Source organism: Hydra vulgaris, chromosome 04, assembly GCF_038396675.1.
Source record: "Hydra vulgaris chromosome 04, alternate assembly HydraT2T_AEP".
NCBI classification, from domain to species: Eukaryota; Metazoa; Cnidaria; class Hydrozoa; order Anthoathecata; family Hydridae; genus Hydra; species Hydra vulgaris.
The window spans coordinates 9,782,398-9,800,442 of NC_088923.1; the positions used below are offsets into that span (position 1 = coordinate 9,782,398).

Here is an 18,045-nt window from a genome sequence, read left to right on the forward strand (position 1 = left end):
TGTTATTATTTTTTTTATATATTAAATTCTCAATAAGTTGACAGCTGCATATTATTTTTTTAAACAAAGTTTTATTATTAAATGTTTTTTATTTTAACACAAAACCGACCGGCATTATCGATAACATACTGTTGTTTTTCACGCGCAACTTGCTTTAAATTGTTTTAATATTAAATTAAAACCTAAATAAAATATTATTGATTCGATATTTTTATCTCGGATTTTCATTTTAATTTGAATTATTAAATTGAATTTTTTAATCAAGAGTAAGAAAAACATTTTTTTTTTTAGAAACATTTTTTTATTAACGTTTCGATGAGTTCTTCAGTCGGACATTCGGCGTTGGCATGCGGCAGCATCCACAACATTACATCTCTTTCGTCGTTTACTTCTTCCGCTTCTATTATTTTGTGTTTTACTACAACACCGTGCAACATAATTCTTATTATTGCAATATTGGGAGATAAAAAAAATGTTTTTAAAATGTCTATTTTTTATAAATTGATATTAAACAGTGCAATTGCTGATCTTTTAATTGGAACTGTGGCTGATATTACATCAATTTCATTTCATTTTAAAGAAGCTATGAGAATTAAGATTTACCCCAAGGATATTAAGTTACTTCATTTAGAGCTTTTTGTTTTAAGCAATACTTCCATTTTATCCATGGCGTTGTTATGTATTGATCGGATATTTGCATTAATGAAGCCAATAGCTTATTATAGAAATTCATTATCTAACCGAATGAGTTATTTAGTTCTTATTGCTACTTGGGTAGTTTCAGGTCTTCTTGTGATGCCTTATTTTTCAGTGGGATACATTACGTATCTCGGAATTTTCGCATTTACAACCATAACCATCGCCTGTGTCTCTTTGATATCAGTTGTTTATCTTTATAGAACTAAGTTTTCTGTTTATTGCAACTTTAATAAGGCGTGTAACGTCGTTTACGAAGCCAATAAAGAGAATTCCGCAAACAAAGATCAAAATTCGATAAACGTAATTTCAATATCAAACATTGTTGAGAGCAAAAAAGCAAAATCCGAAACTACTAAGAGTAAAGATTTAAAACAGAAAACCGCAGAGCAAAAAGTCAACCAATCATTTATTATAATGTTAATGGTATTTTTACTTACTTACATGCCAGCATGCTGCATGACAATATATATGAACGTTTGCATAGAATGCAACTGTACTGTAGTTCAGGCTTTTAGAGATTGCGTTTATCTTGCGTTACTATCAGGTTCCTTGTGGAGATCGCTAAACTTTGGGTATAAAATTACAACTTTGAATAAAAATATAAAAGAAATGTTGTCTTTTGGACATAGCAGTGTTAGAAAAAAAAGTACATACCAATTATAAAAAACTAATATTTTTCTGAACAGAAACATTTTAATAGTATTCAACCAGAAAAATGTTGAAAAAAGTTTTAATAGAAAAAGACGCTAAAAATAAATAACAAAAAAATTTCAAAAGTAATACAGAGGTAGAAATATTGTACAAATAAATTGCAAAGTTATATTAAATGCATAATTAAAAAATATTAGATGAACGTCTAAATAAAAATTTAACAGTTAAAGAAGTATCGAACAGCAGTTGCACAGCAAGCACGTTTTATGGTTAAAACCCTTTTTTTAAATGAATTTTCTCTATAAGAGATATTAGACTTGGACTACTTTGTTTGCTTAAAGCGTTTTTCGTAAGGATTGTTCGTGAAATATCTTTTTATTTTCTCGTGAATATTTGCAGTAGTTTAATTTGGTGTTTTTCGTTTCTTTTTTTTATACTTTCTACAATTCTTATACAGGGTTATAATTTTATCTTCTCTAAATTTCATGTTTCTAATCTACTATAATCGGGTTCTTTGTACGTGAGCTAGAGGTGTTGTTATTTAGATCGCATAACCATTTTGTTGGTATGTTTTTCTCTTAGACGGCGTAAACAATGGTAACATTTTTAGGAGGTATAAGTTTTTCAAATCTTTTTTTGAAAACCCTCCATATAGATTTGGCTTTTTTGCATTGAGTAGAGGGATGTGCGATATTTTCTACTGTGCAAAAACCGTTTTAGTTTACGTTTACTCGCCTTCTGTTTTTCCTCCAACCTTGATTTTTTTTAAATGTTGCAAAGCAATTAAAAACGTAAGAGAGTCATGAGAAATTTAGAATTTTACTGCAGAATAATTTTTCTAATGCGAATCTTCTGAACTTGAAAACTTCCATAATTTGATCCAATGCAAAGTCATCATGAAAACCGCTAAAGAAACTTTTACGTTTAACTTTTTATGATTCGAATCTCGATAATTTAAAAAAAAAATTGTATTTTTTTCTTTAGGTGCCCTAAGAAGTCCTTACGGTCTTATTACAGAGCACCGCGAATTCGAAATAGTTCGAAAACAATGCGCAAGATTTTTTTAGACCCGTTGGTAAGACTCTCTGCGTAAATCAAACTTTCTTAATTTTCGATGAGTAAAAATTACGTTAAACCGTCAAACTCCGTTTTTTAAATTTCGATTTTTTGAGATTTCGAAAAACAATTAACGTGAATTGTTCTTCTGTTAAAAAAAATCTTGGCATTAAACAGACTGCATAAAGTAAACAATTTAAATTGGAAATACGAATTTTTAATAGGGAATTGTATAAAAGAAAATAGATAAAGAGGTTTCAATAATCTTTGATATTTCACCAAACTCTCTTTAAACCTGAAAAAAGAATAAAAATAAAATCTTTGACACTTTCATCGAGGAAATTTGGTTAAACGGGTGAAAGTTGATATTATTATCTCGACAAAGCTGTAATTGATTGGTTTAAACAAACAACAGCTCAAATGTCCCAATTAGTGGTTTTCTGGTTAGAAAAAAAGCTTTATATTTGGTGAAATAGTTAAACTTTAAAATTTTTCAAGTTTTGAATGGATGGATAGATAAATTTAAGAATAATTTTATATTTTATTTTATCCAATCATTATGATTCACGACGTTATAATATATGATTGTTTTACATTAGTATTTTCCAAACGTGTAAGGATATTTTTGTGTTCCCTGGCCTCCGTCATCACGGTTTTTGACAAACCATCCTCAATTTGGCATATGCATGTACATACTATAGTTTGGACTTAGCACAATGCATGAATATATCGTGTCTGAAACATCAAAAAATCCTGCGGGCGTCTTTGTAGGTATGTTATATCTTTTAAAGTCATTTCTGGAGAGACAAAGTCGGTTAATGAATAAATGATTGCTCTATGATTTGAAACCACACTGCTTACGATTTTATCTAGATACCAATTGAAAAAATTTTTAATGCCAATGAATTCGGACTTTTCTACGAATATTCGCCAAACAAAAGTTTACCTTTAAATAATGAAAAGTGCACAGGAAGCATCTGAATGAGATGTGTTTGTAATTTAAAAAATTGAATCCTCTAGATGTTTCAAAAGAGTAAAAAATAAGTAGATTCTTAAAAAAAGAACAGGTTTTTTATATCCACTGCTATGTTACTGCTAACAAAAGCAAATCCATAGAGTAGGCAAACAAATATAAAGTTATACATTATACAGATTATACAGTTTAAAACTTTATTCTTCTACATATATATCTAATTCCAGATTTTCGTCAACATTATCAACATATAAATATAATCCATCTGAGTCATTAATTTCATCTGATTCTATATCTGATGAATTTCCTCTATCACCGCAATAAACTGCTAACAAACTTTTAACTTTTTCCGTTAAGCACAATGTTTTTTTATTTTTCAATCATTTATAGTATCTATGTATAGCTCGAATAGATAGAAGTATGTATAGCTCGAATGAAAACGTCAAATAAGTTTGTTGATCTGTTTTTTTGTTGTTGCGTGGTGTTTACGAATAAATTTATAAATTCTGTGTTGAGATTCAGCTGCTTTCTCTTCGATTAAACCAAGTGGAACCTGGTGAATTAATAATAATTTCCCTAGCATGTGATAATACTTTGTGAATGAAAGCTGGAACCTTGAACTAATCATATGTCTCTAACAACTTCTTATTTCTATCATTGCATTATTTATCATTTTTTTCCGGATCAATTGGATCTTTGCAATTGATTGCAATTAGAATATTATGCAATCTGATAGTAATTTCTTCATCAATTTCTAAAATTTTTTTGAGTAATAGAGGATCAGAAATAGCTTGTCGGCATAAATTTCCGGTATTATTAGTTCATGATCCGTCAGCTCTTGGTTCATTAACTCTCAAACCAAAATCTTTAAATATTCTATCATGAATATATTTTTTCTCAATAAAAGTTGATCTTTTAAAACCTTTTTTACGTTCCAAGTTTTTATTTAAATTCTATATGAATTATGTAAAATAAATTCAAAAAACCTAATCCAAGCATGTAGTGGTAAAATGTCATAGCAAAATGTCTGCCCATCTGTAACAAATCCAAATCATTTTTCAGATTGCTCATCATGTAAGGTGTTTAAAACTAAGACTTTCCTATCAATCCTTGAAATGACAAAACTATATTTGATAAAAAACATACTTATGCCCTGGAATGTAAACTTTAATAGAATATAAATTAACAACTTCTTTTTTAATTTCCTCTATAATTTTTAATACCACTTCTTTATTTTTCTTTATATACTCCAGCATATTGTCCATTATAATTGGTCTGCAGGATCTAGTACTCTGATAAATTATGTTATTCCATAAAATGTTGTTTGAATCTGATTGTACATATAGTCGAAATAGTGATGTGATGTTGCTGTGGCTAATAGATCCGAATCTTGAAGGTTATTTTGATTGGAATTGTTAAAATGTTGATAGTATTTCAAGTGATTTGATGACCCGTCCATGTTCCAACTACTAATTAATATTAATTCATCAAAGTCTTTTTTTTTATTATCTAAATGTTATCAGTAGTTTCACAAGCCTCTTTGATGTGTGATCTATAGAGTCCTGTAGTTTAACATTGGCCTTTGTTTTAGTAACTTTAAAAAGCACTCGTTTTTTATTTCGAAATTACTCTTTCGTCTGTAAAACTTGGTTCATAAAATTCTTTTAGACTTCTTTTTGCTGATTCATTTATTAAACCTTCTTGATTACCTGGTGGTTTAACTAAATCATTTGTTTCAAAAACTGAATTAAAACAAACCTGATTTCTACTATCAAATATTTTTTTTCTCTTTTTTTTAATATAATGCATGCGATAGTGCAATATACTTTGCAAGAGTTAGTTTTAATCTCTTTCCTTATAAATTCACTTTGTCTTCACTGATTTGAATCCAAGTAATAATGTATTTAAACCCACTATATACATTATCAAAATAATTTTACGATACCCGAAAGCATTGCACAATTTGTTTTAAAATGATTTCCTTCAAAATTTTTGTTTACAACAATATACTTACAAAGTAAAAAGAATTTTTTTTAAAAATTTATAAATTCATGTGATATATGTGATAGTGTCGATCAGTAAGACACCAAAAATGCACTTAAGACTTATTTTTTCTTAAATTAGTTATGTATTTTAAAACCATAAACACATGAAATTAAAATAAAATATAACTTTTTAACTTCGGAAACAACAACAAATTTACTCTGGTCTTTCATACCTTAAGATTTTTTTTAGCTTTAGTAATAAATGAAATAAGAAATTTTATTAAAAGGAGCTTTTTATTTGTTTAAAAACGATCATCCTCTCAAGATTGCGGATGATCGCAACAACACTTCTCCAAGTCTTGAGAATTTTTATCAAAAAATTCTTTTAAAACCTAACTTCAAAAAGTCACTACCATTGAGCCTGTCACATTTAGAATTTCATAAACTGGAAAATTCGGGTGTTAGTAACGTAACCCACTATCAGACATAATGTTTGAAATAAGCTACTTTTTAAATTTTTGGCTGTGTGGTTTCCGAATTTGCAATGCCGCCAACTGGAGTTTATTGAATTGCTTTAAAACCTGGGATTTTAAAGTTAGGTTATTTTTATATTTGTATAATGTTTCTAATAAGCATGTTACCTAAAAATCAGAACTTTTACTTTCTACCATTGATTTAAAATGTTCAAAGTTTTTATTTGTACCACGTATGTTTAAAGTTAGTGTTGAAAATAAAATCTATGACTCATTCATAAGGTGAGGTTTTCTCAATATCAAAATAAATACTTCTGGAATAAAAATAAATATTTCTGGATCATTACTGTTATTCAAAGATTTTAAAAAAGGCGAAAAAAAAAAAAAAAAAGGAAATCAGATGAAAAAAAAAGTAAATCAGATAAAAAAAAAAGTTTGGATCAGACGAAAATAAAGAAGGTATATATTGGAATAAATGATGAATTATTTAATATTAAAAATAGGAAAATAAATTAAAAATAGAGATTAAATAAGACTAGACTAGTGTTGAAAATAGTGTATTGTTGTTTTACATAGAAGAGTAAATTTATAAAATAAATTCAATTATTTATTTATGAATACAAAAGGTACAAATATGATTAAACACAAAGAAAGGAACATTTGCAAACTGCTTTATCTCTGCTCTTTTTTTGCTCTGTCAATTGTTGTTTAAGAGATCCATATTTAAGAGCAGTAGACCCATAATCGCGTTATAAATTTGATATATTCCCAACCAAATGCACTTTTTGCGAAATGATTAAATAAGTAGCTAGACTTTATTAGTGCATCACTCTCGCCACTATCAAGCGTAACGAATAACTGAATGTCCTTTTTGTTAACAAAAAAAGTTTCTTGCATCAAAATTTTTACAAGTACTAAATAATTAATTAGATAAATAGAAGGTCAGAGTAAAAAATTGTAAATGGTTGTAAGTTGTAGAAATGTATAAAGTTAATAACAAAATTTTCGTAAAAAATTGATAAAAAGAACAGTTTTTTAATTTTTAGAGCAATTTATATTTTAGTTATCGAGAAGGGAAAAGAGGTGGTGTCGGGTTGTGTCATATTTTAAGGCTTTGGTATTTTAGAGCCGTAAAGTTACAACATAGCCATAATTAGCAATACAATATATTGGTAGAAGTAATTTAAAGTTGCTACCCGCAAACATGATTTCATCGGACCGTAATGCGGAAAGCCGCAGCCGGCATGCTCATCTTTTATTGTAGTTGTTTTAATTAATAAAGAGTTTTTGGTCAAAACAACGCAAGAAAATAGCACATGTGGATCATCTTACAAATAGTTGGGGGCCTCTTTCCATGATAAATCAAAAAATTTATTTTCAGAGTTTCTTTTAAAAACAAATTTTTTTATAAACAGAAGTCTTAAAAACTGTGGTATGTAATGTAAAACATTACACTCCATAAGGAAATATGCAAATGTAAAACATTACACTCCATAAGGAAATATGCAAATTTTTTTTAAACTTTAAAAAGTTTAAAAAATATATATATACTGAGCACAATCCACATTTTTAGATAAATAACAGATTTAGAAAATGCGATTTTCAAAAGGTTATTAAAATTTTTTACTTACCACTGCTAATTATACCATTAAATTTTGGATGTTGGAATAAAACTTCGTATTAACATACAATTCTATTGAAATAAGAACCCATAAAACACCAACTAACAAAAACTTTTATACTAAACTATGCTTTTATACTTAATGCTAAAATATAGTGTCAGTTACAAGATTTGATCTAAAATAAATTCAAATAATACAAACAAAACATTTACAAACAAACTTTACAATCCTTTAGAATTTTTTTTAATTTCAATAAATAAAGGTAACTCCCAGGTAACACATTACGAATAACTGAACCAATAAAAAACACAACTTTTAGACAATACTTCAAACTTCTAAATTTTGGCAACAACCATCAACTGTATAATTTAATAAAAATAAGGCTGATTAATAAGAAATATATATAAATGACAGTTAATGCTAGACATTAAGCCTTAGGCAACATCAATCAGTTGTATTTTTTCTCGAAAAAGTTTTGCTTATATTATAATTAACATCAGGCAAAATCTATATTCAAAAATAATATGTTTACATATAAAAGCATCACAACAGCAATATTACAAAACTATGCTATCAGTTTGTACTTTACTGAGACAAGCATATGTTTTTTTAAATAATACTATAAAAACGTGTACTCTCTTTTTGTAACATTATAAAAACGTATGCTTGTCTTAGTAAATCACAAACTGCAAGCATAGTTTTGCTATATTGCTGTTGTAATGTATATGTATATCTTTTTTTATATTGATATATATATTTTATATTTTATTAATATATAACAAATATATATCTATATAAAAAATGTATATATGTTTACATATACAAACATAACAGCAGTGTTATCACAAAACTATTCTAGCAGTTTGTCATTACTAAGCCAAGCATATATTTTTATAATGTTACAAAAAGAGAAAACAAAGTATTATTACAATACTTTGTTTTTGTAAAGTATCTTTAAAATACTTTGTTTCCTCTTTTTGTAATGTTATAAAAACATTGCTTGGCTTAGTGAATTACAAACTGCTAGCATAGTTTTGTGATAATGCTGCTGTTATGTTTGTATATGTAAACAAATATGCATTATTTATATAGGTATATATTTTTTATATATTAATAATAATCTTATATTAATAATAATTAAAGTAAACAATACTAAGTATTGCACATAGCAATACTAAGTATTGCAAATTCATTAAACTGCAGATAAAGCAACAAATTATCTTCATTGAAAATAATTCTTGCATATAAGCATAAAGTAAATAAATCATTATAAACGGTTAATAGCTTAACAAGTTTATCCGATTTCGAGTTTTTGATGTTTGTTTCTGAACAGAAATTTCGCTTAAGATAAATACAGGTTTTTTTTATACAGAAACCATAAAGAAATTACTTCATAAGACAACATCTTGCAAATTTAATGCAACAAAACTACATTGTTTTGCTCTAAAGCCACTCGTACATAATAACAAATGCCAGACATCATAAATAGTGCACTTTAAGAACATTACATATGCTAACTGCAAAACACTTATGCAATTTATTGAGTTGCTGAATTACTTTCCAGACTTTTTATCTTGATCCAGATCAGATTAGGCGGATTGACCACTTAGTTGCATACTACTTTAGGCATAATTTAACTTTCGTCAGTTAAAGTGATTAAAATACACTTCTCGTATCGATATTAGATTAGGCAAAACTTATTGAAATGCATGAAAAAGCCATTTGCCTAATCATAGTTTGTAACACTCCCGCGCCTATCGCAGTTAAGTTACTCGGCAGCAACGCCGAAATCATGAATAATAAAAAATGTCCGATGGAACTTTAAAATGTAAAGTAAATTGTTACATCCTAGTTTATTTATTAATAGTAATATAATATTTCTTCTTAGGTCGCCGCCTAATGTGCCGTACCCTAGATCCGCCCCTGATAACCTAATATTTATTGAACTAAATACTTTTATACAAAAAGTTGCAGAAAAAAAAAGATTTTCAAATAAATACTTTGTCTGTATTTTTCAAAACTGAAAAAAAAATACTATAAAAAAATAGATATTTCGATGTTTATTGTAAGGAAGATCTTTTGAACTGAATAAAATTTCTTCATTTAATATACACTTAATGAAGACAGCAGTTTCCTGTTTTTCTTTCTGCTGTTGTTGTGCTTTTCTTCACCAATTAGTACTGCAGGATTTCATTTAAAAGCTCCTAAGAATCAAAGCTAAATACAAATATCAGGTTATTCGAATTGAATCGACCAAAATGATAACTCAAACAAATATCAAGCTCGTGAAGACAAAAATTAATCGACAAAACAGTTGCAAAGAAAAGTTGCTAACAACTCTAACTAACGAAAAAAAATGCATCTTCTAAGGTAAAAGATCAGAGATGTAATAAAAGTTATAAACCCTGCTAATATACCAAATTGAAGAACAACGGCCTGAGTCAAAAATTGTATGAAACTTTTCATAACTTAATTTAAAATTATGCAAGGTTTCCAGCACACTCTCAGTATATTAATTTTGTGATAAAAATATTGCCTAATTTATTTGTAAGATGATCCACATGTGCTATTTTCTTGCCTTGTTTTGACCAAAAGCTCTATATTAAATAAAACAACTACAGTAAAAGATGAGCAAGTATTATACTTGCTATTATTTTTTAAAGTTGTTTTAGTGCTAGTATACTATTTAAATATAATTTGATATAATTTGATAACTATTATAATAACAATGACAATAATAATAAAAATAACAATACTATAATGAAAATGATGATAGTAATGACAATAATAATAACTATAATAAGAATAATAACAAGAATATTTTTTAAAGACGTTTGGCATATAAAATTCGCCGAATGGTCACACACGAGCAGTGAACGCCTGAGGGAAGAAATGAAGTACATTAGAATAAAGGAGAATTATTTTTCGAACAAAGCATATTTTGACAGTTGTCAAGACAAAAAAAAAAAAGTTTAAAGGAGGATTATTTAAAAATAAATAAGACAGACAATGCACCTTAACAGTACTAATAGTAATAATAAACAATAACATGTTTTATAAAAACTAATATAAATGAAGATAAACAAAAAATATATCACTAAACAAAAACTAATAAAACACTAAATTGATAACAAAATTAAAAAGTATGCATACAACAATGTAAGGCCTTATAATGGAAAAAAAACATTAATGCTGATGTGTAAAACATAATTTGTGTAGTAATAAATTAATAAACATCTCCTCAGAGTCGCGTCTATTATTACTGGCGTTTCGATGAGGATCAACAGTTATAACTAGTTTATCCCGTCAGACAAACGTCATCGCCACTTATGCTTTACCCCGCGACTAATAATAAATAATTGATTAACAAGGAAGGAGTCACTATGCAGAAACCTGATCAAAGGAGTGATACAAAATAAATACATTATTAATATTAATTTAAAAAATAATTATAATAACAATAATAACTTTATTATTAATAGAGTATAAGTAACAGCTCAAATAATTGCAAAATTAAATATATCAAGTAGACTTTCCAGTATCAATGTAAAAGATGTAGTTTTTTTACTTTATTTTTCACTCTTTAAATTACGTAAATGATTTTCAAATGACATATCAACTAACATTATTTTTCCAATTCAGTTTCACCATCAGAATTAGAAAAAGTTTCATCTTTGCTTGTCATTGGGTCATTTTTATTTTTTTACATAGAACTTTTTTTGTGTGAATAATACTTAAATTACAGAGAATTGAATGCTTTGGTCTTTAAATATACGATGTTGAATTAGTAAAAGTTGTCCAAACCATTTAATTACAGTAGCTCCATCAATTTTAATTAGGAAAAATGATTGCTTTAATTAGACTTTTAACGCAATTGGTTTTAATTTAAAACTTATGAGTGATTAAACTCTGTCAATTTTTATTATTTTTTGTGTGCGTATAAAATTTATCACTTGCATGAACGATAAAGTTCATATATAGGGAGACCGAAGCTAGTTAGCAACAGAGATAAGTTGACAAATGGTGTTTAACTTAAGAGCCTTCCATTTGAATATACCAGAAACACATCGAATCTTTCAAGTTGACCATATCATCATTCACTGTAGTACTGTGGTGATTCGTGCATGCATATGTAATTTATGTCGTTTTAGACATAAACATATTTTTAGAAACAACCCTTTTCGTTTTATTTTACAAAGAAAATATTAGTTCTTAAAAAAAAAAAATTATAAAAGTTCTTGCTAAAAATAAAGAACTCTTTCCAGCAATTTTATTTTCACTTGTCTTTTTTCAGAATTTGGTTTATTTGAGAAAAAGGTAAAAAAAATTTTTGTGTGTTTTGTTTTTGTTTCCCAAGAAGACCTAATGGTTGTGTCACAGAACACTGCGAAAAAGTATTAACTCGGAAGTTCAGTTCTCATTCAATACCGATGAAACAAAATATGCCAAGAGCGCGCATTGAACTCTCTTGCTTCTAAACCAAGCGTTTCAACCACTGCGTCACAACTGCTATTTGGGATATATATTTCACTGTAATATGACTTATATTAAAAATATATCACAAAAAATTATAAACTACCTGTTTGTATTATCATAAGCTATTATTAGCTATTAGTTTAAAAAAATAATAAATTTTAAGCAAAAAATAATAAATTTTTTGCTTAAAATTCTGGCCTAGATAGATGAAAAAAAAGTTCTACAAATTTTGCACTCGATAGTACATTAATAACCATTTTTATAATTTGCTCCAACTTACCCCACCACGTATGTGTAATTTTTTTTAGGGAGTTAGGTTAGGTCACAAGAAAACTTTTATTTATATAAATACTATTTAGACATGTCAAGTTCATATTTCTATGTGGTTTACCACGAAATAAATTTTTTTTGTAAAATTAAACTTTTTAATTAAAAAAATTAGATTAAATTGTTCCAATAAGGAATTTAAGTTACAAGTTATAAAAAAAATTTGAAATCTTGATTTTTTTTTGTAAAAAACATCAAATTTTAGCCAAAAAAGGCCTAAAACTGAACACATAAATAAAACAAGAAAACTCATAAATAAAATATCTATTTCTCTCAAAATTTTTTCAGAGATAATCTCACTTGCATTATCTAGTTCCTGAACTAAAATGAAGTTAATTGCACAAGTAGAAAGACCAATTTTTGAATTTTGCTGTGACTTATACCACTTTTCGGGGGGAAGGGGGGTTACATGAAAAAGTCATGTACAATAAGTGATAACACTGTAAATAAAACACCTTATGTCTTGATTTTAGTTCAGTCTCCAGATCTAAGTGATAATTACAAATGCTGAAAATTTTAGCTCAACATCTTAACCCAATCTTGAAATATCTTGTTCCACGTAAAGGAAAATAGTGAAAAATGACAAACTGAGAAAACAACAAAAAAAAAAAGATAAAAACAGCCTAAAAACTTCCCAAAAGCAATTTTTTAGCTTCAAGTTCTTGTTCTTCATCAAACCAGTCTTTAGATAATTCTCTTTAATAGATTTCTTTATTCTTTTTTTGAAAGTTTTTTCTTTTCTCCCCATATTGCTGACACAAAACCTGTCCGATTTCAATGAACTAGTTACAGTCTAACCACTATGTGGTATATTAAGATATTCAAAAAGATGTTTAAGACTAGATATTCCTTTGTTGAAAATCAATATAGTGGAATTTACTTTAGTTTCTAGGGTACATTTCTTCATTAACACATTTTTAGAACACTTAGACCAAATTATATTATTGATTTTCTCTATTAACACCTTTTCACAAATTGATCATCACTTTAATTATTGAAATTACTTAATACAATACCATGGACCCATATAAGTAGAATAACTTTTAATTTATAATTGTTTATAGTTCACCTTTTAATTTTTTCTACCTACACTTACTTTTAGGGTTGAACAGGACAGTGTTTTTTCTACATTTTATTACTTGTAAAATTAATGTAAAAGTGAGAATGTTCTCCGTGTCTGTTTCACGCAATGTAAAATAGGGCATTACGTTTAGCACAAAAATAACGATTTCCGCATGAAAAGTTTAAAAATCACCAACTTTGAAATCATATTTGTTTTTTTTTTCTATAAATGCTTTCATCTTTAAATTAAAAAAATATAAGAGATCTATCTTTCCTTGTAAAATAAATATTTTCATTAAACGGAAAAGAAATAAAAACTGTAAAAATATTGCTAACAATTTGGGATAACTTTTATGTTTTTTGCGATTTTTACGGAAAACCTGTCTTGTGCTAACTAAGACTTAGTAACAAAGCTACATGCTTGATAGTTGAAATTTGGAGCACTTGTTAATGAATATCTGTTCTATCCAGATTTCCGCGGACATTGGTAATTTTTTCACAAAAGGTTAGTGTTTAATGCAATTATATTTTTGTTTTTATTATTTTATTATATTACATTATTTATTATATTATTCTTTTTAAACGAAAAGCGTAATATTTTTGAAATGTCCGCAAAACTAGTAATTCTTCAATCTTATATGAATATGAAAATCAAAAAATTGTTTTCTGTTCCTCCAGCTAAATTACCAAAACTGTTTTCAAACTTAGCATGTTTAGCACTAACTTTGTTTTTTGTGTGAATTATTGTTTATATTTTTGAAGCAATGACGTAAGTTAAGTCACGTAACCTTAAATGCGTTACAAAACCACACTTTAGTTTTATTTTGGTAAGTAATTGAGGTTTTAACTTTGTGAAATTCACAAACTTAAATATTTTTTAAGTATGTCTTTAATATCTATAACATTGATAAACATATTAAATTTCAAGACAAATTCTTTTTTTTTTTTAAAAACAACATTATATCGTCGTTGGCCAGGTAATATCTCACTTGTGTAAAAAGCAAAATTTTACAGGAGACTGAAAAAACTATATATTTCAATGAAATGAGGTTTTAAAAGTAAGAGTAAAAAACAAGTAACTAACAAATTATAATATAATTTGTTAGTTATTTGTTTTTTACTCTTACTTTTAAAACCTCATTTCATTGAAATATATAGATTTTCAGTCTTCTGTAAAATTTTGCTTTTTACACAAGTGAGATATTACCTGGCCAACGACGATATGCAGTATTTGGCAATTTTGTAGTCTGACTTGAATATTCCCTCTATCGATTCACATTAGATTTAAATCAAATTTTTTGCTCTAAAAATGGTCTAAAAATGTTTATATTATATATTAAACAACAGAAGTATAAATTTTTTGATTATTTTTGCTAAAAAAAGTAACATAAAACTTTACAAAATCAGCAATTTCGTAATTTTTGCGTGTTTATACAAAAATCAAAAAAACTTTTGACATTTTACTAAATGTTAAAAGATAAAACAATTTATTATTGTTTATATTTTTTTTACAGAACAAAATTATCTGTAATATTTCAAAAGTTATAACAGTTTTAGTAACACCCCTTAAGTGAATAATTTAAAAGAATAACAAGAAGTCGTATGTCCACCTTAAACAACCGTGTCTCAGCATTTCTTTTACAACCCTTCTTATTTAAATAAGAAGGAAATATTTCCACTGGAAATATTTCCACTGGAAATATTTCCAGTGGCGGTGTTAGGGTTGAGCCTGGTTGGGTAATGGCCTAGGGCGCCAAATATAAAAGGGGCGAAATTTAGCGCAAAATTATTATATTGGTCGAGATCTCATTTTAATTATTTAAAAGTACTATTATTTTACTTAAAAACTTATCATTGTCTTTTATTATAGTCTACGAACGAAAAGAAAAGTAACATAGTTGTAACTACTTATTTATACTTGTTAAAAATAAACCATATTAAAAAAAACGTCAAGAAAACTCTATAAAGATGTAAATAAATTTTACGAGTTAAACTAAAAAACATTAAATTAGTAATTAACCAATCGGTGTTGAGTTTTTATCACTAATAGGGGTCATTAACTAATGAGTGTTGAGCTGCCGTTACGCAATTACGCTATTAAAAAATTATCTTGCTCAAATAGCATTATAACGTAGTTTTATTGTGGTAATTTATGTTTAAATATACTTGGATTTACAGAGATATACCTAATTTATTGCAAAATGCCTGAATACGTTGATCTTATCAAAAGAAAACCATCTGGGTCAGAATAAAGAAAACGGAAGGCAGAAAAAGAAAAAAAATTTCAAAAAACAAAAAAATATATGAATATAGAGAAATATATCACAACGAAAAATCAAGACCTGAATGTGACATCTACATCTGGAATAGCAACGAATGCATCAGTAGGTCAGATAGTTATTAAAGATGTTGTGGACGAAGTTTCTCGAAGTGATGAGATAAGTTGTTCTAAAACTACAATATTACTTGCGATGGCGATGTGCAATAAACTCCATTGGCGATGTGCATACAAATTCCAGATGACTTAAGCACTGTTTTCATGAATATGTCGGATCCAGCCATATGGCCACTTATTCGAAATAGCAAAGTTATTGATCATATAATATCTAACTGCCAAGTACAAACTCACATTGATAATTATCCAAAGAATGATACAGGCCGGCATTTCTATAATTATCATTTCACAAAAAAACTTGCAAACAACGAAACAATTCAGCGTCGTTGGTTAATATATTCCGTCTCTAAGGATCGAGTTTATTGTTTTTGTTGCCGGCTATTTCATAGTAAATCAACAGCGAGTTTAGTATCTGAAGGATATAACAACAGGAAACACTTATCAGAAATGTTAAAAATTCATGAGAATAGCACTTCTCATAAGAAGTTTTACCTTTCATGAATCGACACTGAACTACGATTAAAAACAGGGAAAACAATAGGCTGCCAAGAGCAACATTTGATTAGAAAAGAAGCAACAAGGTGGAATAATGTTTTGTCTAGATTGATGCATATTACACTCTATTTAGCTGAAAACAATACGGCGTTTAGAGGTACCTCCGACAAACTAATGTCGTTAATGTCGTTAGTAAATCTCTACAATCATCAGACATGGATTTTGGTAAATGCATAAAAATTTTGAAAAATGCTGCACTTTTTTAGAGGAACATAGAAATACAGAATTCAAATCCGCCGTTTTATCGGCAAAGGAATAGGCCGGAGAACTAGAAATTGAGCCTGTGTTTAAAGCGACATCAAGAGTTCGATGTGTTAAACGCCAAGCTGGAGAAACTGTCTGCAATGAGCCTATAACTTCCCCAGAAAAAAAATTTGAAGTTAAATTTTTTAACTGTCTTTTTGACTCTAAATTAACTTCATTCAATGAAAATTTTGATCAGTTAAGTAAGTATTCAGAATAATGGTCTTTTTTGTACAATATAAAACAGATTCCAGAAACACCTGACCTTGTCAAACTTTGTAATAATCACCAATTGAAATTAACTGCGGACTCTAAGTCAGATATTGACGGTAGTATGTTGTGCAATGAACTCCTAAGTCTGAAAGCTTCTTTGCATGATAAGAATGTGGTTACTCCTGATTTTGTTTTAAATTTTATTAAAGATCGCAACTTACAAGAGCTTTATCCAAATGTATGGATAGCATTGCGAATATTATTAACTATACCTGTTACGGTTGCTAGTGGGGAAAAGAATTTTTCAAAGTTTAAGTTGATAAAAACCTTATCTAAGATCAACAATATCCCAATCTAAGTTGACAAACTTAGCAACTTTGTCAATCGAAAATAAAATTGCAGAAAAAATTGACTTTGATAAACTCATAAAAGAGTTTGCCGATAGAAAGGTAAGAAAAGCTAAATTTTATTAGTTTTTCTTTTTAATAAATAGTTATTTGTATTACTAATTGGTTATTTAATTGGTTATTACTAATTTGTTATTTTACCCTTTGCCTTTTTTTTGTATGGGGTTAAATTGAGCTTGGGGCGCCGTAGAAATCTCGCCCAGGGCGCTGGTAGTGCTAAAACCGGCACTGCTTGTTTCCATTTATTTTTTTATCAGCTAAAATAAAATATTTAAAATCTATAAAAAACTTTATTAATAAAGATCATATAAAGTTTTATCACTTATTTATCTCCAGTAATAAAAAAGTGCTCTATAAAAGCTCTTACATAACACTGAAAGTAAATGTAGTTTGTTCATTTTAATTTACGGTATAGAACAGACTTGACCATCATACTAAAATTCAAGTTTTTAAAAGTATGCCAAATATACAAAAATTAGTCCAAAATAAGGAAGAAAAGTAGTTTGCTATCTGTTATACCACCTTGCTTAAATCTTAAAATAAACCTTTTAGCGTTTATTGACGAAATTGGTAAGGAAAAAGACTTGAACTTCCTTGTGATATCTTTTTCTGCGGTGCTCTGGGATAAGGCCGTTACGTCTTCTAGGAGCACCTTAATAACTAAAAAAATATTCAAACTAAAAATATTATAACTAACGTATAACTATGCAAATCAGTGCCGTGGCTACTAGATCCGAGGCCCCCTTTCCCCCAAAACCTGTCATAAAGGCCTCAAAATCTTAAAACATTTTTCCTTTAAGTATTACTAAAAAATTTCCTTAAATTTGAAAAAGGCCCCTAAATTTGCTAATGGAGGGGGAGAGTATGTGGAAACCTAACCACGGCTCTGATGTAATTTATGCATTTTA

General features: G+C 27.9%; 2 protein-coding genes across 2 annotated transcripts; both read left to right on the plus strand.

The window, feature by feature from the left end:
- Positions 1–275: 275 nt before the first annotated feature.
- LOC124818635 (uncharacterized) lies at positions 276–3,467 on the plus strand. Its single transcript, XM_065795388.1, has one exon. It carries the CDS (start codon positions 316–318, stop codon positions 1,360–1,362), a length of 1,047 nt encoding a protein of 348 aa, XP_065651460.1. The 5' UTR covers positions 276–315; the 3' UTR covers positions 1,363–3,467.
- Positions 3,468–15,869: 12,402 nt separating this feature from the next.
- Positions 15,870–16,220, plus strand: LOC136079167 (zinc finger MYM-type protein 5-like). Its single transcript, XM_065794889.1, has one exon. The coding sequence runs from the start codon at positions 15,870–15,872 to the stop codon at positions 16,218–16,220; it is 351 nt and encodes a 116-aa protein (XP_065650961.1).
- Positions 16,221–18,045: the final 1,825 nt, after the last annotated feature.

Excerpts from the sequence above, each read along its gene's own strand:
- LOC124818635 (XM_065795388.1), top strand. The coding sequence starts at position 316 with ATGAGTTCTTCAGTCGGACATTCGGCGTTGGCATGCGGCAGCATCCAC.
- LOC136079167 (XM_065794889.1), top strand. The coding sequence starts at position 15,870 with ATGTCGGATCCAGCCATATGGCCACTTATTCGAAATAGCAAAGTTATT.